Genomic DNA, 24,754 nt, shown 5'->3' with positions numbered 1-24,754 from the left:
AGCGGTCATCCACTGCAGTAATAACCCTTGGGCGGCCTGAGCAAGGCATGGCATCGACAGTTTATGTCTCTCTGTATATATTCCATGTCTGAACAACCCTTCCCTTGCTGAGAGCCCTTTCTAGCACAAAGTAACAATGCTGACGCGATCGAACCGCGGTATTGACCGTCTAGGCATGGTTGAACTACAGACAACACGAGCCGTGTACCTCCTTCCTTGTGGGATGATTGGAATTGATCGACTGTCTGACCCCCTTCGTATAATAGGCGCTGCTCATGGATGGTTGTTTACATCTTTGGGCAGGTTTAGTGACTCTAGTGAGTCATTCGCCGAATGGATACGTTAACTTAATCACCCTTTTTCTGCTGTTTGGCAGGTATAAGCTGTGTTGTCTCCAGGTTTGAAGCTATATTTATCTTTAGTTCCATATTCATTCATAACATCGCAAACACAACATTACGTTGCACAATAATCACCATGTTGTCCACGGAATGTGGACTTGACAACAGGCCGACAGAAGGCGACGACAAAACGTGCACAACGACCTCCCATTTTCGGTCTCTAGGTAGTGCAGGCTGTTAGAGCAATGATCCGTCGTAGAGCCAGGGTCTTTGAAGTCCAAAAACATAGCGAGCTCGTTGTGAGGGTAGGGGGTCCCAATTTGGTATGTTTGAGTATTGATTTCCAATCCTAACATTTGCCTTACAGCCCAGGAAACCTTGCTCGGAAGCGGAGGATAGGAACTATTTTAAAAGTGAAAGCCTAGAGTTCGTGAATATACACTCTCCATCCATATTACCGTAACTACCCCTGTAAGAAGCCTGGATAACCACTTTCTGCGGTGAGAGTCAGTGAGGTTCTGGAAGGAACCGACAGGGATGTGGGGCCATGTCGAGTCCAGTGATGTGGCCAGCTCCGCTGGATTTCTCAGTTGAGAATCCATGGCGCGAACAGCCCGATAGAGGTAGTCCCAAGTATTCTCGATAGCGTTTAAATTCTGAGAGTTTAGTGCCCAGGGGAGTACGGTAAACACAACCTGTTGCTCTTCGAACCACGCACATACACTGTGAGCCGCGTGACACGTTGCATTGTCCTGCTGGTAGATGCAATCGTGGCGAGGAAAAACAAAGTGCATGTTTGGGTGAGTAGGGTCCCAGGGATAGAACCATACTTGTGATCCGTTGTGCCTTCCAGTATGACGAGATCACCAAAGGAATGCCACGAAATCATTCCCCAGACCCTAACGCTACTTCCTCCAACGTGGATCCTGCCGACGATGGTTGCATGATGTTTACTTTCAGTCTCATGCAGCGTGAAACGTGATTCATCTGGTAAGGCCACCTGTGGCTACTCAGTGGACGTCCAGTTGCGTTATTGGCCTGCATATTCGAGCCTTCGTTGCCGATAAACAGCAGTCAGCATGGGTGCATGAGCAGTCGCCCAATGCAGAGGCCCATGCGCAGCAACGTTCGCTGAACGGTCGTTGAGGAAACACTTCTGGTAGCCCCTTGGTTCATCTGGGCGGTCAGTTGCTCAACAGTTGCACATCTTTTCACCCATACGGATCTCCGCAGCCATCGTTGTCCACTGCCATGTATGGCCCATGGTGCACCACAGCTGCCTCGGCGCCGTTTTTGGATAGCGCCATTTTACTTTAACCACGGCTACACGCGAATAGTTGACAAACTTAACCGTTTCGGAAATGCTTCCCTCAAATGGCTCTGAGCACTATGGGACTTAACATCTATGGTCATCAGTCCCCTAGAACTTAGAACTACTTAAACGTAACTAACCTAAGGACAGCACACAACACCCAGCCATCACGAGGCAGAGAAAATCCCTGACCCCGCCGGGAATCGAACCCGGGAACCCGGGCGTGGGAAGCGAGAGCGCTACCGCACGACCACGAGATGCGGGCAAATGCTTCCCTCCTTGGCCCGAAAGCTAATGATTATGCCCTTTCCTGCTCAAATAAATCGCTGTGTTTCAGCATTACGACAACGACTGCACTTTTACGCTCCCCTGAGACACGATTTATCGATCCTCCACTACTAGTGCTACCACCTGCCGTCTGTGAGTGGTTGTTCCACGTTAACATCGAACATAGGTGGTGGTCACACCAATACTTCCGGGCCGTGTATACAAGGTGTTACAAAAAGGTACGGCCAAACTTTCAGGCAACATTCCTCACACACAAAGAAATAAAATATGTTATGTGGCCATGTGTCCGGAAACGCTTACTTTCCATGTTAGAGCTCATTTTATTACTTATCTTCAAATCACATTAATCATAGTATGGAAACACACAGCAACAGAACGTACCAGCGTGACTTCAACCACTTTGTTACAGGAAATGTTCAAAATATCCTCCGTTAGCGAGGATACATGCATCCACCCTCCGTCGCATGGAATCCCTGATGCGCTGATACAGCCCTGGAGAATGGTGTATTTTGTATCACAGCCGTCTACAATACGAGCACGAAGAGTCTCTACATTTGGTACCGGGGTTGCGAAGACAAGAGCTTTCAAATGCCCCCATAAATGAAAGTCAAGAGGGTTGAGGTCAGGAGAGCGTGGAGGCCATGGAATTGGTCCGCCTCTACCAATCCATCGGTCACCGAATCTGTTGTTGAGAAGCGTACGAACACTTCGACTGAAATGTGCAGGAACTCCGTCGTGCATGAACCACATGTTGTGTTGTACTTGTAAAGGCACATGTTCTAGCAGCACAGGTAGAGTATCCCGTATGAAATCATGATAACGTGCTCCATTGAGCGTAGGTGGAAGAACATGGGGCCCAACCAAGACATCACCAAAATGCCTGCCCAAACGTTCACAGAAAATCTGTGTTGATGAAGTGATTGCACAATTGCGTGCGGATTCTCATCAGCCCACACATGTTGATTGTGAAAATTTACAATTTGATCACATTGGAATGAAGCCTCATCCGTAAAGAGAACATTTGCACTGAAATGAGGATTGACACATTGTTGGATGAACCATTCGCAGAAGTGTACCCGTGGAGGCCAATGAGCTGCTGATAGTGCCTGCACACGATGTACATGGTACGGAAACAACTGGTTCTTCCGTAGCACTCTCCATACAGTGACGTGGTCAACGTTACCTTGTACAGCAGCAACTTCTCTGACGCTGACATTAGGGTTATCGTCAACTGCACGAAGAATTGCCTCGTCCATTGCAGGTGTCCTCGTCGTTCTAGGTCTTCCCCAGTTGCGAGTCATAGGCTGGAATGTTCCGTGCTCCCTAAGACGCCGATCAGTTGCTTCGAACGTCTTCCTGTCGGGACACCTTCGTTCTGGAAATCTGTCTCGATACAAACGTACCGCGCCACGGCTATTGCCCCGTGCTAATCCACACATCAAATGGGCATCTGCCAACTCCGCATTTGTAAACATTGCACTGACTGCAAAACCACGTTCGTGATGAACACTAACCTGTTGATGCTACGTACTGATGTGCTTGATGCTAGTAGTGTAGAGCAATGAGTCGCATGTCAACACAAGCACCGAAGTCAACATTACCTTCCTTCAATTGGGCCAACTGGCGGTGAATCGAGGAAGTACAGTACATACTGACGAAACTAAAATGAGCTCTAACATGGAAATTAAGCGTTTCCGGACACATGCCCACATAACATCTTTTCTTTATTTGTGCGTGAGGAATGGTTCCCGAAAGTTTGGCCGTACCTTTTTGTAACACCCTGTATTTGTATATGTATACGAAGAGTGAAGGCGATGACTTGCTCGACATGTGCAGTGTCGCTACATATCGCAGGTGTAATGAATTCAAATTGGTTCAAATGGCTCTGAGCACTATGCGACTCAACTTCTGAGGTCATTAGTCGCCTAGAACTTAGAACTAATTAAACCTAACTAACCTAAGGACATCACACACATCCATGCCCGAGGCAGGATTCGAACCTGCGACCGTAGCGGTCGCTCGGTTCCAGACTGTAGCGCCCAGAACCGCACGGCCACTTCGGCCGGCCTGTAATGAATTCAAAGCTTCTTGACGAATATCGGATTACTAGAACAGAACACGAGACGTAGTGTAGCTCATGATAACACTAGACTATTGCGATGCTCGTTGCACATTCACTCAAGGACTTGAACGGTTTTGTAGCATTTAATTTTGCAAGGTGTAATCTATTTGCATGTAAGAAGATCGTGAACAGAACGCAGTTATGGGGATCGGTCGCTTGCGTTGCCCAAGCACGCAAGTTGGTATTCACGCCTGGACTGGTGCGGGTCTTCCTGCTTCGTCCTTGCGACTAATGCACGCCGTTAGTATTCAGCGCGAGGGGGGAAAGCGGGGAGCTGCGGACACCGTCGCGGCGCGCCAGTCAGCAGTGGGCGCAACAGGTGGACACAACGCGACGCACAGTAGCAGGTGGCAGCTAGCAGCTAACAAGTGGCTGGTGGCACGCCATGCCTGCGGCTGCACGGACCGACGCGCGGCTGTGACACAGTGAGTAGCCGCTCTGCCCTAGCGGTAGGGCGGCACACGCAGGACGTGGTGTTTGCACCGCGATGCTAAGGTGTTGGATAAAGTACAGGGTATCCATAAATTATATACAGCTGCATACAATAACTTTAGAACTATACTACATAACAATTACTGGTTTTCCATGTGTAACATGATTCGTTTCCTCATTCATTAACATCAGTATGTGCGCCCTTATTGACACGGAGAATGTCCATTCGGTATTCAGTTTCTCGACTTGTGCGCTCCAAGAACGGCACGGTGGTATGTTTAAATGCATGTATTCGTGTCCTGAAAGTGTAGGTTCGGGACGCCTGATCCTAGGTAGGAACAAGGCTAGTGGTGTGAGGTCAAATGATCGTGCCAGCTGTCTCGTCCGGTCCACCCAACTCCTTGGGACTGTTCTTCCCATTTCACGACAGCGCACGCATCCGGCCACTCTGTACCACTAAATGTAAATGTCGTGTGATTAGGGCCTCCCGTCGGGAAGACCGTTCGCCGGGTGGAAGTCTTTAGATTTGACGCCACTTCGGCGATTTGCACGTCGAGGGGGATGAAATTAGGATTATTAGGACAACAAAAGACCCAGTCCCTGAGCGGAGAAAATTTCCGACCCAGCCGGAAATCGAACCCGGGCCGTTAGGATTGACATTCTGTCGCGATGACCACTCAGCTACCAGGGACGGACTCTGTACCACTAACATTGCCAAATCTGGATTAGCATGCCGACTCCGTGAAGATGTGGAATAACGGCCAGAAAAAAGAAGAAGAAGATAATCATGGCACACTGGGGGTCGCTATTAGGATCTAGGTCCAAAAATGTGTGAAGCCATCCATGGTTAGGCTTTGCATGACTTTCCTAAATCACCTAAGGTGAAAGCCAGGATTGATTTCTTTGAGAAGTTCAAGGCCGTACTCCCTCCCATCATTGTCCATTCCGAGGTTTTGTTCGTCCCTAACGACCCCGTCGTCGACGGAACGTTGATCATTTATCTCACTTCTTTTCAATGGCGAATGTCGATATTATTTTTCCGTGGTTGTCTACATGTAGACTGGCAATGGCAAGGAAAGCGTTTCTGAAGAAGAGAAATTTGTTAACATCGAGTATAGATTTAAGTGTCAGGAAGTCATTTCTGAAAGTATTTGTATGGAGTGTAGCCATGTATGGAAGTGAATTATGGACAATAAATAGTTTGGACAAGAAGACAATAGAAGCTTTTGAAATGTGGTGCTACAGAAGAATGCTGAAGATTAGATGGGTAGATAACATAACTAATGAGGAAGTATTGAATAGGATTGGGGATAAGAGAAGTTTGTAGCACAAATTTACTAGAAGAAGGGATCGGTTGGTAGGACATGTGTTGAGGCATCAAGGGATCACCAATTTAGTATTGGAGGGCAGTGTGGAGGGTAAAAATCGTAGAGGGAGAGAATGTTGCTCTGCTGTAGATTCTCCTAAAATTCTAGATGGTTACCGTGCCACAAATGATAGAAACCCGCATCACCACCAGCTCATGGTTTACACAGGTCGATCCCAGGGAAGTTCAAGCTGTTTAGAATGTTAAAGACAGTCTTGCGGAAGAGTATATGGATGTTCTTTTTATTTGGTCCAACATTTGTCGGTTCCCTTAAACTATAATTGTTCCTCTGCCAGTGAAACATTTGTACGAGCATTAACAGATTATCTCGCTCCGGCCTGATACAACGGTTTAACAGTGACGAATTGTGAATGTTCTAAAGTATTGCTCCGAGGGTTGGTCAGGAGATAACAGTTTCGATAATCGAAAGAAATTATCGCCATTATTTGGGTGGTAAGAAGAGGCCATAATCTATGAACAGTACGCCAGTTACTTGGACTTACTTATAGTTTCCCCGCAGTATGTGATAAAGTGAGGGTATGCAACATTGATGATGGACATTCGTACTTTGGACGAGGATGTTAGGCTCGCCGCTCTGTTTGACCTATTCAAGTTTCGCCCTGTTTGGCCTATTCAAGCTTCGCCCTCTTTCTTTCTTTTTTTCATTAGCTGTTAAAACATAAACATTACTCCTCAAAACTCGAATTTATTCCTAACGATACAGACTGGAAGGTGGAAGGAATGCTACTACTTCTCTCCAGTATGACTTCGTCAAGAGAACAATTTTGTTCGTCCGATATTGACACTGTATAGTTTGTGTAAGGGCTTCTCAGCGAAACCTCTGCAACGTATTCGAAGCAACTTTGGCAACGTGCGGGCGGGCATTATCCTGCAACAGAATGATGCCGTCCGTCACTATTTTTGGGTGTTCGTTCTTCAAGGGGCGCTCAAGTTTTTGCGAAGTGTCCACGTTCTGCTGTGCTTTAGTTGAAGCGACCTCTCCCCTTACGATTTCCATATTTTTGGAGCCCTGAGAAAAGACATTTATGACCGTCGATTTGCTTCGAAGGAAAATATGCGCGCCTGGATACAATGATGGTTTCGTAGGCAACCACAAACATTTTTCCGTAAGGCACTGACCGTTTCGTCTCTCAGTTGGATAAATATATTAACAGTTAAGGCGATTTCTTCCATCTGTCTCGTTTTAATTTGACAGATCCTTATGCAAAAGGTGATTATCGTATTGCCTGTTTCCCTTACTCATTACAGTGGATTACTTGCTGTTCCGCTGTTTCTAGTTTTGACACATTAATTTTGTAGTTAAACTGGGTTTATTTTTTTTGGGAACTACTAATTGAATTTTTCTTCATGTACATACCAATTCCGAAAACTAAAGACCATGCTCCAATAAGCGTTTCAGTTAAAATGAATGAGTCAATTTGGCAGCACTGGTAAAGAAGCTGCATGTACTGTATGAACAGACTTGTTGTGCTGCCATTGCTCAAATAAATTGCGAAACGTTATCAGACTGCGATCTGGACGGTGATTTTTGGAACATTTGAGGACGCTATTTTTTATGGAATGTGGCTGCCGTGATTTGTAAACGAAGTAAATATGTCCGCAGACGGCCCATCAACACGATAGTGATAATACGTTATTTTGCTTTTACCTGTGTATAATTGTCACCGCCCCCCCCCCTTCTTTTTCTATCATACTTTTTTTTCCCTACGCTAGAATGTGACATAAGACATATACGCATGTCGTCTACGGTAACGCGCTTATTCGAATCGTGGTCTAGACATAACAGTAAAATTTGTGAAGCGGTTGTTACAGTGGAAAGGACTAGTACTAGTAAATGTCAGAGCGGATTTAACGTCGTCTTAATAACTGTGATCGTCTTCAACAACTGGTTGCATAACAGTGGACCCAAATTCCGCTCCACTTAATATATGATATTAGCATAATCCCTGAGTAGAATTCGCACAGGAAGTGAAATGGTATTGACGGCCTCAACAGTCAAATCTATTACAAAATGCGTAGGCTATACGGCATGTACTTCAGCAACAAGTAAACCTGCAATGTAATGTGTACATCAATACTGGCTGTGTACTGCAAAACCGTGCAGACAACGAACAATTATTCACATGGGATTCAACGTATGTTATCAAGTTGATAATTGCGGTATATTTGTTTAAACGAGTTGAAGAGAAGGAACCAAATCATTCGCCCCATGGTACCGGATATAACTGTAAATTACGATTCATTTAATTAAGTTCACCTTCTCACAGTAAGCTCTGTGCTGCAGAATACAAAGTATTTGTAAGGCTAAGGTAAGCGCCAAGGACAGTGTAGCAATACGGTTTCGAGCGATAAGATTACTAGCGTCAGTTCTACATGCCGCACACGCCTGGAAACAGTGCTGGAAGCGTCATACATTCTACCGAAGAAGATCAGAGGGATTATGCTGCCTCTGTACAAAGTGCATAATGTCTTCTCATTGCTAATGATTGAGGGTGCTTGGGATAAACGTTGCGATTTATGAAACAAATTTGTTGCTTTGAGTAGAAAAAATAAGAATTTAGCAACCCATTGTCATCTATAACACCATAGGCAGAGAGCAACATCAGTTGGACAGAGACAGGGAAAAATGTCGATCGTGGAGTTGTTAAGCAAAGCATCCGTTTCCGTGGTGCATTTCGAGGAAATCACGGAAGATTAGATTAGATGAGATTTACTTTCATTCCAATTGATCCGTAGTGAGGAGGTCCTCCAGCATGTAGAACATGTCAGAAAAACAATAATAAATGACAAATATTTACAACTAAAACAAATAAGCTAATGTACCTTCCACAGGTTTCCTTTATGAAAATAAACTTGATGTAAACATTACACCATATATTCTTCTGCGTTTGATTGAATCTCATTGGATTTCGTTTCACGTGGAGCGTAAACCAAGCTGTGTCCAGTATAGTCAGATTCGATCATAAGGATACATTTTGTGCTATGTTACGCGCGCATAGACCGAGCGATAATGCGGGACAACAGCTTTACCGACGCGTTTAACTTGGATAGCACTGGCCAGCCAGCTGGTCCAACTCACTTGCAACGATGTGAGCAGTTGCAGTTCAGATATAAAAAGAGACGAGCAGAGAAACAATATAGCTTCGAATGTCATTTAATTTTTAAACAGAATGAAATAATATTCGGCAAACTACCAGCACTACCGTACGCTTCTTAGGTGACCAGACGGAAAGCATAAAATGCTCCCGTTTTCAACTAACATAGTATTCTAATTACAAACAAGAATGACGAAAATTCGTAACTTAAACAAAAGGTAATTTTTCTGAGCGAGCTATGTATGATACTAAAGCATACTGAAGGGATTTCATCGTATTGTTGAATACTGGAGCCACTGAAGGTATTAATTACTGTCAGTCGTCTGGCAATCTTTTAGCTCCTTCCTTATCCAAATCCAAGAAAGAGATTTCAGTTCTGGAGCTATCATCTGCTACGTTGGTAACGAGTCGATCAACAACAAAATCCGCGAAGCCACCCAGGCGCCACGTTTTCTCCGCTTCTTTTACGACGTTCCGTTCTATATCCCGCCAGCCTTCGGCAGTAACATGTGAAAAAGCTCCGTGTGTTACTTCCAGTACATCCGGCACCTTAACAGTCGTATTATATCTCGCGACAAGTCCCTTAACTTGGTTACCGATCAGTTCTGTTGGGTTCATATTGTGATGGTACAGTGGGAAATGTAGAAATGCAGAATTTGTACCGTGTGCTCGATGCTGTGAAAATGACTGTTTTTCATGTTTCTACGACACTTAAAAAAATTAAATTGTTATGTTTTCTTAATTTAAGCAACGTTTATTAACAATGTTTCATAGAATATCAATAATTAAGAATTTATATTTGAAATGAAAACGGGAATTTCGCGTGGAATATGTAATTACAAACAAAAAAGACGTGCATTTGTCATAAAAGTGATGATGAGTTTTACAACTACGAGATGTAGGTATATCAAATTCAACGAAAAAACAGGATGACTAATGCGAGACTTAAACCAGTGATCCGTGTACTGCTTCTGCCGACTCCGCTATACATCCAGTGTGTTCTTATATCTCAACTGTATCAAATACAGCCGATGTTTTTTCTGTACATTTATGAAAAACCTTAAGAACAAGCTATTTCTCGGCTTCTTTTACGACGTTCCGTTCTATATCCCACCAGAGTTCGGCAGTAACATGTGAAAAAGCTCCGTGTGTTAGTTCTAGTACATCCGGCACCGTAACAGTCGTGTTATTTCTCGCGACAAATCCGTGCTACACTACAGAGCAGGAAGCAGCCTCAACTATTTTCATACTGCGTATTAATAGCGCGACAATCAGAGCACAACAGTACAGAGACTGTGATTGTGCACGATTTTTGAAATAAAAACTACATTGTTAAATTGTGATTGAGAAAAACGTTGATATCTGTTAATACATAAGAATATCTTAGAGTTTCATTTAACGTAGCTTGATAATAAGATACCTAATAAGTAGGACCTGCTTACAAGAACGTAACAACACCAGTGTACGTGTGCTGCGGCTTCTGACCAATCAGTGCGTTTGTGTTTGTTTACATCAGGTTTATTCTTATGATGGACAGAGTTACGTCTGTGTTACGACAAAGAGCGCAGTCCTGAGAGGGAGAGCAGGGTAACACCGCTCGCTGTAACACCACTTGTTGCAGGCTGGTGGTGAGGTCTCCGCTCGCAGCCGTCCCCGCTCCGGCGTCCTAGCATGCCGCCCCCGCCTCCCACGCCCCTGCCGCCTTGGGCATGGCTCGCACTGGCCGTCCTCGCGGTCGTACAGGGTAAGTACATCCGTCACCATTCTTGAATTCTTATCTTTTTTTTAATCGCAGTACCAGCTGCACCGAAATTTTTCCACTGTCGGATTTGTTCCGTAAGTCATTTTCATGTGTTCACAATTGAGCAAACGGAGTCTGCAACCACCCAAGGTAGATTTCTGTCTACCACATTGACTCTGTCGATGCCGGTCGCTTTTTTAATGAATCGCTCGATACCAGTTTTTGTCGATATTCGAGTAATTCTCAGCTTTTGCGGGGATGCTGTCTTTTTATTGAATGTATTCATAATTTCTATACCTTTAGCCTATTGGATAAATATCTGAATATTCAGTGTTCCTTTTTATACAGAAATAAGCGCATTCTGAAAAACTAGTCATCCAGATATTTTTACGCTCAACTTAAACCAAAAACAGTTAGAAATAATTACTGGTGATGTCAAAACAAATTATATTGGGTTGATGCATAAGTTCGTATCGTGTCTCCATAAGTTTAATCACAACAGGTACACATTAACAGAGAATTGAGTCGTCAATAATACATTCTCCTTCGCTATTTACAACACTCTGCCAACGCTGCGGTAATTTTTCGATTCCGCGACTGTAGAATCACGTGGTTTTGAGACGAAGAACTCGATGAGCCATGTTCAGAGCATTTTCATCCGGAAAGGAAGTTCCTTGAAGGTTGTTCGATAGAGAGCGGAAAAAGTGAAAATCGGAGGGCGTAAAAACAGGTGAATAAGGTGGGTGCGGAATGGCATCCCAAAACTGCTCCTCTACAACGTTTTTGTCAGATTAGCGGAATGCGGAACGTCGTTGTCGTGGAGTAGCATCACTTCACGCAGTCATTCTGGTCGTAGTTCTTGGACTGTGTCTGCAAGACATCACAGTTGTTGACAGTAAATGTCAGCAGTGATGGTTACACCTTCGGGAAGCAATTCGTATTACACCGCACTGTCGCTCTGCCACCAAATGTACAATATTATCTTTCGTGGATGCGCGCAGGTCTTTGTACGGGGAATTACTGCTTTGTTTGGGGTCAACCTTTCCTTCCTTTTCGTTATGTTAGCATAAAGATACCGTTTCTCACCACCAGTAAAGCTACAAGATAGGAATAGTCTGCGTTGTTCACGAGCCAGTTAATGACGAGCAAGAAGAGATGCACATGTGGTCACTCGCGGATTTTTGTGCTTTGGATTTAGAGAATACGGTACTCATATACCCCATTTTTGAACCTTCCCCACCGCATGCAGCTGTCGCACGGATGTGGAATGATCACAGTTGATCTGTTCTCGAGTACACTGATGTTGATCACTGTTGGTGAACGCGTTTAAACTGTCTTCATTAAACACCGAAATTCTTCCTGAACGTAGAGCGCCACTAATGTCAAAAGGATCCTCCCTGAAACGAAAAAAAAAAAAAATTCCGTGCTCTGTCCAATGGCATTATCTCCATACACGGCGCCAGTGTTTATGCCTGCCTCTGCTGCTGTTTATGAACCCAGACCAAAGAATATGTCGGAAATGTTCCGATTTCTCCTCTTGGCATTCCATTTTCTAGCATCCATAGCTCCACTCACTATCTCCAAGTGACAAAATGGCAGCATGTAAACTCAAATAGCAACACTGAACTACAAATAAAAAATGACGATAGATAAATAAACCAATAGCAACCGGAATACCATCACTCAAAACAAAAACGTTACGAGCTTATGCACCAACCTAATATTTTGCAATACTACATGAATTTCTATTTTTCAAATGTGTAAAACTAATATCACAGGCTACATTTTAATATAACGTAACGTTTTTGAAGTAAGTTTGCGTCACGATAGTCTTCGGTTGTTAGCTATTACCATGTGGCAGCAGCTTGTGTTATATCTTTGGAATCGTCTGTCGGGTGCTGTGTTATGGCACCTATCTGTTTAGTTATTCCATCTTGTTTCGTAAAAGAGTCCTGAAGCTAGATATGGATTTGATGTAAAGAATTTATGTGATGAGAATCGAATGTATTGTCTGTGTGGGAAAGCACACGAAGAAATATTGCGGGTTTCAGTAAACAGCCAGATAGGAAGCTTGTGTTTTATTCAAGCAATTGATAGAAACCAGGACCATTATTAACATCAGATTAAAAGAAATAGGAACCTCAAGACAACGATGCTGAAGTTAAGTATCTGCAATCATGTATTGAATTTACTCCACACCAAACTAAATCGAAGCGAAAGTATACGTTGTGGCAGCTGGGTACATTTCGAGCCTCCTCCGTCAGTTGGAGTGCACGAGGCGCACTGCCATCGTCTGTGTGCGTCTGGTGCACTCCTGGTCACAGGAGGGCTCCCCATGTTCAGTTGCGATCGCTTGAAAATGGCATAAGGAACGAATCCAACAGTGGAGAAATTTCGGTGCGACTGATGCTAAAGATTTTACGTAACTGTAGTCTAAAATTGGCTGACATTTAATTGGGCTACTGCGACACGGATACTTATCGAGTTGGTGACGAATTTCTTCAGAATTTACCACTCCAAACCTCCCCTACTCCACTTTTCGGGTTACGAACTACCCCCCTCTAGTATAACATCACAACCATCACTCTGTATTCATCTATTCTGCTTCCTATCATCTTCCCCTAGTCCGCTAAGACACACTTTTCGGGTTACGAACTACCCCTCTCTAGTATAACATCACAACCGTCACTCTGTATTCATCTATTCTGCTTCCTATCATCTTCCGCTCGTCCGCTAAGACAATGTCGAATTCTCAGGCGCCTACTTCCGCAAAATTCCCGAGTGACAGAATACATAACTACAACATTCGGGCCCAGGGCCTTCAGGTGCAATTTGAAAGGAAGTGACTGCACAAAGTAAAAAAGAAAAGTCTATTTCGTATACAACGAAAGAAGCGCCATATATAAGTTATATTATACTATTACACTGAAAGTCGTATTGGAAGAACGACATGATGAAAATTAATGTACAGCGGAGGTTTGCGTCATTACATCTCAAAACTACGTATCTTTTTCTCATAATTGCAGGTTGTTCAGTAACGTTTGTAGAGGCGGAAAAACATGCCCTTCCAGGAAATACTGATGTCTTAGAAATGGTAACATTCTTTCGTCAATACTGGAAGTCAAGCAACAAGAACTTATTATCAGTAGTTAAACACTAAACACAATGTGCACTCGGTCTACGTAGATCTGCCGAATCATTTCCGTCTATCCTCTCTGCTGCGGCACACACATTCAGTCACTCATACAAATTAGAGCTGTGGGAAGGTGAGGACTCAAATTTCTTGTAGCACAATCAGTAACGTCCCAGCAAATTTCCAATTCAAAATAACCGATGGGACAATTGTATAGATGTAGGTCAGTTAATTATGCTTGCTGAGAGCAATTGTCAGTAACCACAGTATTCGAGGCCAGGTGGAACTTCCGTTGTCGACTTTAATGTGCATGTCATCTGTTCTCGTAATGGTTCTGTACTATCTTTCAATGGCAGCGATGCTTAATGTCGATCAGATTACCCTGGGTGCCCGATGTGGCGTGATATGTCTGTATCTTCATCTACATATGTACTGTGCAAACCGCTACAAAGAGGATGGCGAAGAATACATACTACTAATGTGAACCATTACGTACATTGTTTGTATGTTAACCGAGGGCCTAGAAACGACGGAGAGGCTCCGTCCCCGCCGCAGCCGCAGTGGTCCACAACCCCACGACGACTACCGCAGTCCACTTGATCCCTCCGCCGCCCCACACCGAACCACTCATTCAGGCTTATTGTGCCGTTCGGCCCCAGGGAACAACAGACGTGTGTAACCCCTATGTTTGCGTGGTAAAGTAATGTGGTGTACGCGTACGTGGAGAACTTGTTTGCGCAGCAATCACCGACATAGTTTAGCTGAGGCGGAATAAGCGGAACCAGCCCACATTCGCCAAGGCAGATGGAAAACTGCCTAAAAGCCATCCACAGACTGGCCGGCTCACCGGACCTCGACACAAGTCAGCCGGGCGGATTCGTGCCGGGGACCAGGCGCTCCATCCCGCCCGGAAAGCCGTGCGTTAGACCGCACGGCTAACCGGGCCGGCTATTACGTACATACATACATACATACAGTAGTTCATGTACAGAGCGATTGAGAAGTTACTATATCATGATTCCGTACACACCGTCATATCCATTATTTCATTGTCAAGGTTTCTAGATATCTGTTTCTCCACCTGTATCTAGTATCTGAATATGTTGTTGTTGTTGTTGTGGTCTTCAGTCCGGAGACTGATTTGATGCAGCTCTCCATGCTAATCTATCCTGTGCAAGCTCCTTCATCTCCCAGTACCTACTGCAACCTACATCCTTCTGAATCTGCTTAGTGTGTTCATCTCTTGGTCTCCCTCTACGATTTTTACCCTTCACGCTGCCCTCCAATGCTAAATTTGTGATCCCTTGATGCCTCAGGACATGTCCTACCAACCTATCCCTTCTTCTAGTCAAGTTGTGCCACAAACTTCTCTTCTCCCCAGTTCTATTCAGTACCTCCTCATTAGTTACGTGATCTACCAACCTAATCTTCAACATTCTTCTGTAACACCACATTTGGAAAGCTTCTATTCTCTTCTTGTCCAAACTATTTATGGGCGCTGATGACCACGCTGTTTAGCGCCCGTAAACTTCAAACACACACACAACTATTTATTGTCCATGTTTCACTTCCATACATGGCTACACTCCATACAAATACTTTCAGAAACGACTTCCTGACACTTAAATCTATAGTCGACGTTAACAAATTTCTCTTCTTCAGAAACGCTTTCCTTGCCATTGCCAGTCTACATTTTATATCCTCTCTACTTCGACCATCATCAGTTATTTTGCTCCCCAAATAGCAAAACTCCTTTACTACTTTAAGTGTCTCATTTCCTAATCTAATTCCTTCAGCATCACCCGACTTAATTCGACTACATTCCATTATCCTTGTTTTGCTTTTGTTGATGTTCATCTTATATCCTCCTTTCAAGACACTGTCCATTCTATTCAACTGCTCTTCCAAGTCCTTTGCTGTCTCTGACAGAATTAAAATGTCGTCGGCGAACCTCAAAGTTTTTATTTCTTCTCCTTGGATTTTAATACCTACTCCAAATTTTTCTTTTGTTTCCTTTACTGTTTGCTCATAGTCAGAAAGAAATATTAAGTGATGAGGACGAAGATTTGGAGCTCAAATGGAAAAAATTAAAAAGCGTTGTTCAGTATGACAAGTATGTTCCAAGCAAGTCCTTAAGGGATGGTAAAGACACACCGTAGTTTAATAGCTGTACTAGAAAACTGGTCCGTAAACGCAGAGAGCTTCTTCTCAGATTCAAGAGAGGTCACAACCTAGCTGACGAACAAAAGTTGAACGAAGCGAAAATGAGCGTAAGGAGAACAACGAGAGAAGCATTCAATAGCTTGGAAGGATAAATTTTGTCAACCAATCTTAGTAAAAACCCTAAGAGGTTTTGATCTTATATAAAATCAGTAAGTGATTCGAAATCATCTATTTATTCACTCGAGAGACCTTACTGCCACCGAAACCGAAGATAACAGAGAGAAGGGCGAAATACTGAATTCGATTTTCCAAAACTGTTTACCGATGAAGATCGTAACACAGTCCCCCATTTCAATCATCGTACGAACGTCGAAATAGCAGATACTGGGATAAATGATCGCGAAATAGAAAAGCAACTACAATCGCTTAGCTGTGGAAAGGCGCCAGGACCAAGTGAGATACCCGTGAAATTCTACGAAGATTATGCGTAAGAACTTTTTCCTCTTCTAGCAGCGGTTTATCGTAGATCTCTGGAATAACGAATGGCACCTAGCGACTTGAAAAAAGCACAGCACATTCTCGTGTTCGAGAAGGGCCGCAGAAAAGATGCACACAATTATAGATCTGTATCGTTGACATCAGTCCGTTGCAGAATTATGGAACAAGTTTAGTCGACATGGATTCCACAAACTCAGCTCGCTCTGTTCCTCCATGATATCCATAGCACTGTAGACAAAGGCGCTCAGGTTGATGCCGTGTTCCTTGACTTCAGAAAGGCATTTTCCTGCACTGCTGTTTAGGAAAAAAAATGTTAGCTTGTCGATTACCCTGACTACAAATTTGTACGTCAGTCTGGTGAGTCAGCCTGTTGTGCTGCCATTGATGAACAGTATTCCAACGGGTGTTTTCCGACGGGAGAATGCTCACTCACATACCGCTGTTGTAACGCAACATGCTCTGCAGAGTGTCGACGTGTTGTGTCGGCCTGCTCGATCACCAGATCTGTCTCCAGTCGAGCACTTGTGGGACCGACCAAGTGCAACAGGCATGGAACTCCATCCCACAAACTGACATCCGGCACCAGTACAACACAGTGCATTCAATATTATGTCGGTTACACCGGTTATTAATGTACTAACATTTCACATTTGCAATGGCTTATCTCGCGCTTACATTAACCTGTAATGTAGCAATGTTTATCGTATAAATGTGCAAATGTATTCCCGAAATTCCATTACTCTACATTAATTATTTTTTGGTATCGCGATATTCTTCGACATGTGTGTGTGTGTGTGTGTGTAATTTGTAAAGAGCTTTCTGGAGTAAGGGCTATGATGCCGCAGCGGGACCGGTGATGCCACCGCTGGTGTTCGACGACCCGTGGGACGTGACGGGCGGGCGGCCGAGCTACGGGGTGCTGGCCAACGACAGCCGGTCGCAGCAGGCGCTGCTGGCGCCGCGCAACGCCACCCACGACCTGCCGCCCACGCCCTCGCCGGAGGACATCGAGCGCGAGACGCGCCGCCAGTTCGAGATGATGAAGGTACGAGCCAGTTCAAGCCAGAGCCCTCCCTGTGTGTGTATGTGTATGTGTATGTGTGTGTGTGTCTGTGTGTGTATATGTGTTTGCGCGCGTGCGTGTGCGAGCGTGCGTGCGTGCAGGGGTAACGGAAGTGTGGGTGGAGTGGTACGACATTCTATGCCAATTCAAACACTATGGGCCGATAATATAAACATCGCTGACTGGAGGTCAGTTTTGACGTCAGTTCAGAAATTGGACTCTTTTCACGACTCCGTTCTATTCTGTAGCACTAAACCTGGATCCACCAAAGGATCTAAGTTAGCAAAAAACATGCTCGGCAACACCGCAGAAATCGGCTGTCAACACGATTATAACGCTCCGAACAAAGACGTTAATCGTACGTTGTAGGTACACAGTATTTATTAACGTAGGTGTCGTGTTATAAAGATGGATGAAGGGATAAAGGAAGATTGGGGTGTAATGTCCCGTCGACATCGAGGTCATTAGAGACGGAGCACAAGCTCGGATTTTGTCAAGTATGGGGAAGGACGTCAGTCGTGCCCTTCAAAGGAACCATCCCGGCATTCGCCTGGAGCGATTTAGGGAAATCACGGAAAACCTAAATTTGGATGGCCGGACGTGGGTTTGCAGCATCGTCCTCCTGAATGCGATTCTAGTGTGCTAACCACTGCGCCACCTCGCTCGATATAAGGATGGACGCAAGTAAACAGAAAAAGAGCCGATCTTCGAATTTATCCCCATAGAAAAAAAAAAACCTGGTAAAGTTACTACGTCGACAACGAAAAGGCGTAACTGTGTTTATTTTTTTTTAGATGCATTGTTATTAAATTCCACACTCGTTGCATTGTAGCTCCTATTAGCTTCATTATCTGTTGCTTCTGGAATTTCTTCGTACAAAGATTTTCATCCTGAAGGTACGTGCGATGCTGTGTATACATTTTAACATGTTCTAACTAAGCTTAGGGTCTGAGATTATTATACGATAGCCGAAACCCATCCGTGACGATTCCTAAATATCTCTGCCGTTTTGCCACCAGGAGATATGACGGAGACATGGGTGCAGCCCATAGCTCCTTAAATACCAGGGAAGCGTGATACTTGATTTAAAAAAACCACGATGCGTTTTCCACGTGTAATTTTCTTCAGTTGGCATATTGATGCATTCTTTTTACAGTTACACAATGCAGCGTTTTGTCAGGGTTTGCGCGGCTGCCCCCGTCGGAGGTTTGAGTCCTCCCTCGGGCATGGGTGTGTGTGTTGTCCTTAGCGTAAGTTGGTGTAAGTTAGATTAAGAAGCGTGTAAGCTTAGGGATCGATGAGCTCAACCTTAGTTCTAACAGCTGTGCAGTAGTTTTTTGCAAGCGAAACCTCATCTTAAGTGTTTTATCATTTAATTTCGAGAATGCGTTCGCCATTTCTTGTCCAGACACTCAGATATGTCTAAGGTAAATGAAAGAAAACAATATAATTCACATCACATAAGTTTCTTGCGCACAGAATGCTGTCCACCACAGTGGCCCAGGTCGCTCGGAAAATGGAAAGAGAGGTGTGGTTTCAAATCGTAGTGTTGTTATAATTATCTTTATGGCCAGTATAGTAAAGTAAGTAGTATCCAATGGGGATAAAAATCCTAGAATTGGCCTGTATTTGAAAAGGAGTTCCTTTACTGGAACACAAGCTCTGAGCTACCGAGATAATGGTCTGATCAACACCTAATAAATAACAACTTTCTAAATAACTTCCGTATTCTTGCTTATTTTTCCTTTATTCACCAGCGCGCATGCAGTTGTCATAGCAGTTTAGGCAAGTGTTCGATAGTTCAAAAATTAATACGCGTTGTATACTTACTGCTACTATAGCCGAGAGAGCACATTTATAAGAGAAGTTCAATCATTATTGGCTGGTGTCAGTATCAATATACGCAATTGTCCACCGCAAATATTTCGAATTTTCGTTTATTACTCTGCTGTTGAGTGTTTATAAAATGCCCCTAAATTAGTCACATAAATTACGAGACGTCTCCAAGAATTGCTATGAGATCAATTATTATCTGCACTTATTACGTACGTGCTGATGAGTCCCTTAGCCTAACCTTATAGATCGAAATTAAGAGCTTCAGCTGCGTGGTAGCAGCGTAGTTACATATTTACATGTTAATAACTTCTTTATTGTTTCATTTTGTATCTGTGCAAAACAAAAGCGTTGTTTCGTAATGTCACTATATTGTAAACTGACGATTACATTTGAACCCGATCTTGATCCGCGAATTTTCGCCAGTAAAGTTGATCCTACTTCACAGCGCTATAATCTGGGGTTAACGATCATATAACGCAGATTTTCGAGTTAAGTTTGATCTGAGGCCATTTACTGTATCTAAGGTCAAACGCATTGTATCATATAATCGGTCCAAAATGTTTTTCTGATGTCACCCCACCTCCGTTATCGATGTCGTTGAATCGCGTGGACCCAAACTGGGAGATAAAAAGAATTTTCATCATTATAATTTGGGCATGAAAATATAAAAAAGGAAGAAGTGGCGTCTAGTTTGTGATGACGAAGTTGTGGGTCAGCTTTCTCGATTAAATCACGAACGTTTATGCAGTGTCATGACACTGTTAATAGCGATCCGTTCGTCGTAGTGGCCGATAGAGATCGGTAGATCCATTCGTACTATTTGAGGATTGAGAGATGGTGAAGAAGGGGGGGGGAGGAGGGACAGTGGGGGGAAGGGGCAGCTATGTGCTATCATCGTTTTTCAGCCTCTGTCTACGATGTAAACAACGCAAGCAGTATACTCTACGCTCAAGCAAAGTGTGCACTTGGCAATAAAGACACCACTGTGCAACATTGCCCTTCAGAGTGAAGCAGATCCTTTTAAGGTACATCAAAAATGGAGAATAAATATAACCTCTTACAATCCATATTACCTTCATCTCTGGTGATGTAACAGGTTTAAACAAAGAACAAAGACGTAATGACCTCACTAAGTTCCAAGGTTCCCCGAATATAATTCACTCGATCGGAGTCTGTCACCGTCATCTAATGCAAACAAATGCAACACTCATACGTCGCAAATGAAAGAGGTTGAGCTGTGCGATGAAAATAAATTATTTTCAATTTCGGCTGAACATTTCCTCGTGGTCTCCCAGCCTTTAATTTCAAATGAGTTTTTATTTTAGGAACGCATACTATTTCCCAGATTTCTTTTACTGCTGGAAAGTCTGTGTCCTGTCTCGGATTCGTGGCTCATACTCCTTGCAAAAGCGTGTTCTGTTCTTGCAGAGAACACACAATAACTCATGAAGATAAACAGACACAGAACAAAATAAATATACTGCGGAACGGAATTAAAGGATAAGTTTTTGCGGTGAAAGTCGTAATTGCCTGCCATTGCGACGCATTAGTTTCAAATTTGGGTCAAAGGTGCCTACAACCTTCGTGTATATTGGTGCAAAAGCATGGCGCTTAGCGATGTTATCCTCGGGCTCGTGACACTTCAAACACCAAGGTGTCGACACATGTGAAAAAAGGCCACAGCTCAAAAGTTTATGTAAGCTCTAATATGTCTTAATGATGTCACATTGGCACCAAATTCCACCACAATTCTGCCCAACGCCACTGTGGACATGTCACGCGATTAGAAGGTCGTCATAGCCCCCTCTTACGCACGTTCCACCTTTTCTTTTGAGGTCTCTGCGATGGAGATCAGAACCGCCACACCCAGCGTTGAAATCACGCGGTTTTCTTATGGGTGGCCGAGGAAAACATTTCACATGCACCGGTGCACAGCATCGAGACGAAAAGGCCTCAGAAGGTGGCATAAAGGGAGGCAATGAAACTACCCCTTCTCTAGGGGTGTTGGTTCCCACACACTTCGCGGTCGAAAACGATAGTTCGCTGCGCGATGAACAAAGGTAGATGTTCTTGACAACTTCGACACTTGGAAGTTTCAACCCTTCTCTAAAAACACAGCCCAAGATGATGCCGAAGGGGCTGCCTAACCTTCAGGTGCTAGAGCAGATGCCAGGGTGATTTGGTTTTGAAATTCCTGGAGGTATATATCTAACGCACCCAACAAAGTTGCGTGGGTGGCACAGAGGGTGTTGTCGAATTGTGACGGTCTTAGAGGAACTCTTCACCGTTTTATTCACGCACTTGTTAATGCTGCACTGTCACATGATCACACCACAGGAGAGCGGAAAACAAGAGGGTAAAAAAAGCAAAATTAGCCTTTGATACCTCAGATCACGTTCAAATTTCGTCGAATGGTTATGAACGGTCCGTAGTGGTTCCAGAATAGACACGAGAGCAAAAATTGCGGTCACACTGCACTGGTAAGGGGTGCAATCACATGCAGTGGGGATGCAGCACCACGATGTCCTCAGAGAAGGGTTGAAACGTCCGAGGATGTCAGCATTGTCCAATGTTGTCAAGAACGTCTTCCTGTTGGTCGTCGCACTACGTACTGTCGTTTTCGACCGCGAAATGTGTGGGAATCAACGCCCCAAGAGAAGAATTGGTTTCATTGACGCTCTTTATGCTCTGAAGCCTTTTTGTGTCGATTCTGATAGGCGGTGTGTGTGAAATGTTCTCCTCGGCCACCCATAAAAACACGGCAAGACGGCGGTGGAGCGGAGCGATTCATGGCGGAAGCCGAACGAAGACGGACGCTGACTCGATGACTCGCCGATCCGACCAACGACCAGCCTGCTGAGGATTTATAAGAGCCGAAATGGTTTTCTTATGGTGATACCAGGCGGTGTCGAAGTGTCCGTGGCTTCAGTAACTAGCAGGCAAGCGGGTAGCGGCTCCTAGCGAGTGCCGTGGCGCGATGTCGTGGCAGCACACTGCTGCAAGTGGCCCTCTTAGTGGCATCGAACCCTCTCGCCAAGACCTCACACCGGAGATAAGTACCCCTTGTCTCACTATAATCACAGCACGAGGTCTTACTTACCTGGCGTGCTAGCTGTGCCCCTCTATGAAACAAAAACATTCACAAACTCGTTCTCGGTTGTTGCTGTCCGCCGCTAGAATAAACTATCCTGCACTCTGGACATAATTCAGTGTTCTGTCACATTTAACAAAAAACTGAAACTATTCCTTCTGTTAGTCCTATAACTATTTCCTGAAACATTAACTAACGCATATGGGCAGTTTTTAGCTGTGAAACAGTGAAGCAAATGTTTCCGTCTCTTCCTAGTTATGTTTCTTTACCTTTCATTTCTCAGTCAGTTCACTCCCCCCCCCTCCCCCTCCTCTCTCTCTCTCTCTCTCTCTCTCTCTCTCTCTCTCTCTCTCTCTCTCTCTCTCTCCCTCCATCACTCCTCTTTCCTTCCCTGTCTCTCATGTCGATTGCTGCTAGTGACCTCAGTTTATATCTACTTAACCATAATTTGTCTTTGTTTTCTACTTTTCAAGAACTAATCTGAACATGCTTATTTTCTACTGTTGCTACTATTGCTTTCCACCATGTATGTTACGGCTATTTCTAAGTATTGTATCTCATATTAAACTTAAATCTTTTTGTAGTGTGTGTGCAGTAAATATGTTTACATAATGTAAAACATGTAGAATTCCTGTTTGGATCTGGTCATTCGAGGATAAATAAATGAAAATTGCTGAACAGCGTAAATTGTGTCTCTGGTGACTGTTGTACCACATGTCTGTAAAAAAATCGCTCTGCGCCGCTGTGAGCGGTACATTTCACTTGCTTAACTGAGTATATTGCAGATCAACTACACGCGGCTGCTGCAAGAGCTGGAGGAGGACATGCAGAGCGGGCGCAACCTGCCACTACCGCGGCTCGTCGACAAGGCGCTGCGCCTCTTCAACCTGCGACAGGTCGTCCAGGAGGTCGAGACGAGCGTCATGTCCAAGGTCTCCTGCACCGCCTGCAAGGCAGGTCAGTCGCTGCGCACATGCATACAGTAGCGAAGTGTACGGAGCGAGAGTAGCATACTGCGCAGGCTAAGGCTGAAACATTGATATTGCACTTATTAGCCTTTTTTCATATACGAGGGCAGTTCAATAAGTAATGCAACACATTTTTTTTCTCGGCCAATTTTGGTTGAAAAAACCGGAAATTTCTTGTGGAATATTTTCAAACATTCCCGCTTCGTCTCGTATAGTTTCATTGACTTCCAACAGGTGGCAGCGCTGTACGGAGCTGTTAAAATGGCGTCTGTAACGGATGTGCGTTGCGAACAACGGGCAGTGATCGAGTTTCTTTTGGCGGAAAACAAGGGCATCTCAGATATTCATAGGCGCTTGCAGAATGTCTACGGTGATCTGGCAGTGGACAAAAGCACAGTGAGTCGTTGGGCAAAGCGTGTGTCATCATCGCCGCAAGGTCAAGCAAGACTGTCTGATGTCCCGCGTGCGGGCCGGCCGTGCACAGCTGTGACTACTGCAATGGCGAAGCGTGCGAACACACTCGTTCGAGATGATCGACGGATCACCATCATACAACTCAGTGCTCAACTTGACATCTCTGTTGGTAGTGCTGTCACAATTGTTCACCAGTTGGGATATTCAAAGGTTTGTTCCCGCTGGGTCCCTCGTTGTCTAACTGAACACCATAAAGAGCAAAGGAGAACCATCTGTGTGGAATTGCTTGCTCGTCATTTGGCTGAGGGTGACAATTTCTTGTCAGAGATTGTTACAGGCGATGAAACATGGGTTCATCACTTCGAACCTGAAACAAAACGGCAATCAATGGAGTGGCGCCACACCCACTCCCCTGCCAAGAAAAAGTTTAAAGCCATACCCTCAGCCGGTAAAGTCACGTTTACAGTCTTCTGGGACGCTGAAGGGGTTATTCTGTTCGATGTCCTTCCCCATGGTCAAACGATCAACTCTGAAGTGTATTGTGCTACTCTTCAGAAACTGAAGAAACGACTTCAACGTGTTCGTAGGCACAAAAATCTGAACGAACTTCTCCTTCTTCATGACAACGCAAGACCTCACACAAGTCTTCGCACCCGAGAGGAGCTCACAAAACTTCAGTGGACTGTTCTTCCTCATGCACCCTACAGCCCCGATCTCGCACTGTCGGATTTCCATATGTTTGGCCCAATGAAGGACGCAATCCGTGGGAGGCACTACGCGGATGATGAAGAAGTTATTGATGCAGTACGACGTTGGCTCCGACATCGACCAGTGGAATGGTACCGTGCAGGCATACAGGCCCTCATTTCA

The 24,754-nt window shown here is 44.5% G+C and overlaps 1 protein-coding gene across 8 annotated transcripts in view; it reads left to right on the top strand.

Moving 5' to 3' along the window:
• Positions 1-24,754, top strand: part of LOC126179888 (sphingomyelin phosphodiesterase) — a 419,882-nt gene that overhangs the window by 325,865 nt on the left and 69,263 nt on the right. For 7 of the 8 annotated variants that reach the window (XM_049924650.1, XM_049924653.1, XM_049924649.1 and 4 more), the window contains exons 2-4: positions 10,599-10,721; positions 17,358-17,557; positions 23,288-23,459. In XM_049924650.1, the coding sequence (XP_049780607.1) occupies positions 10,649-10,721; positions 17,358-17,557; positions 23,288-23,459 (445 nt within the window). In that variant the 5' untranslated portion in view covers positions 10,599-10,648. Of the gene's footprint in view, positions 1-4,371; positions 4,489-10,598; positions 10,722-17,357; positions 17,558-23,287; positions 23,460-24,754 lie in introns of those variants that run through there. The other variant, XM_049924651.1, reaches the window with a different exon arrangement.

Source organism: Schistocerca cancellata, chromosome 1, assembly GCF_023864275.1.
Source record: "Schistocerca cancellata isolate TAMUIC-IGC-003103 chromosome 1, iqSchCanc2.1, whole genome shotgun sequence".
Lineage (NCBI taxonomy): Eukaryota > Metazoa > Arthropoda > Insecta > Orthoptera > Acrididae > Schistocerca > Schistocerca cancellata.
The sequence above is the reverse complement of the archived record's forward strand: the minus strand, read 5'-3'. Positions and strand labels throughout refer to the sequence as shown.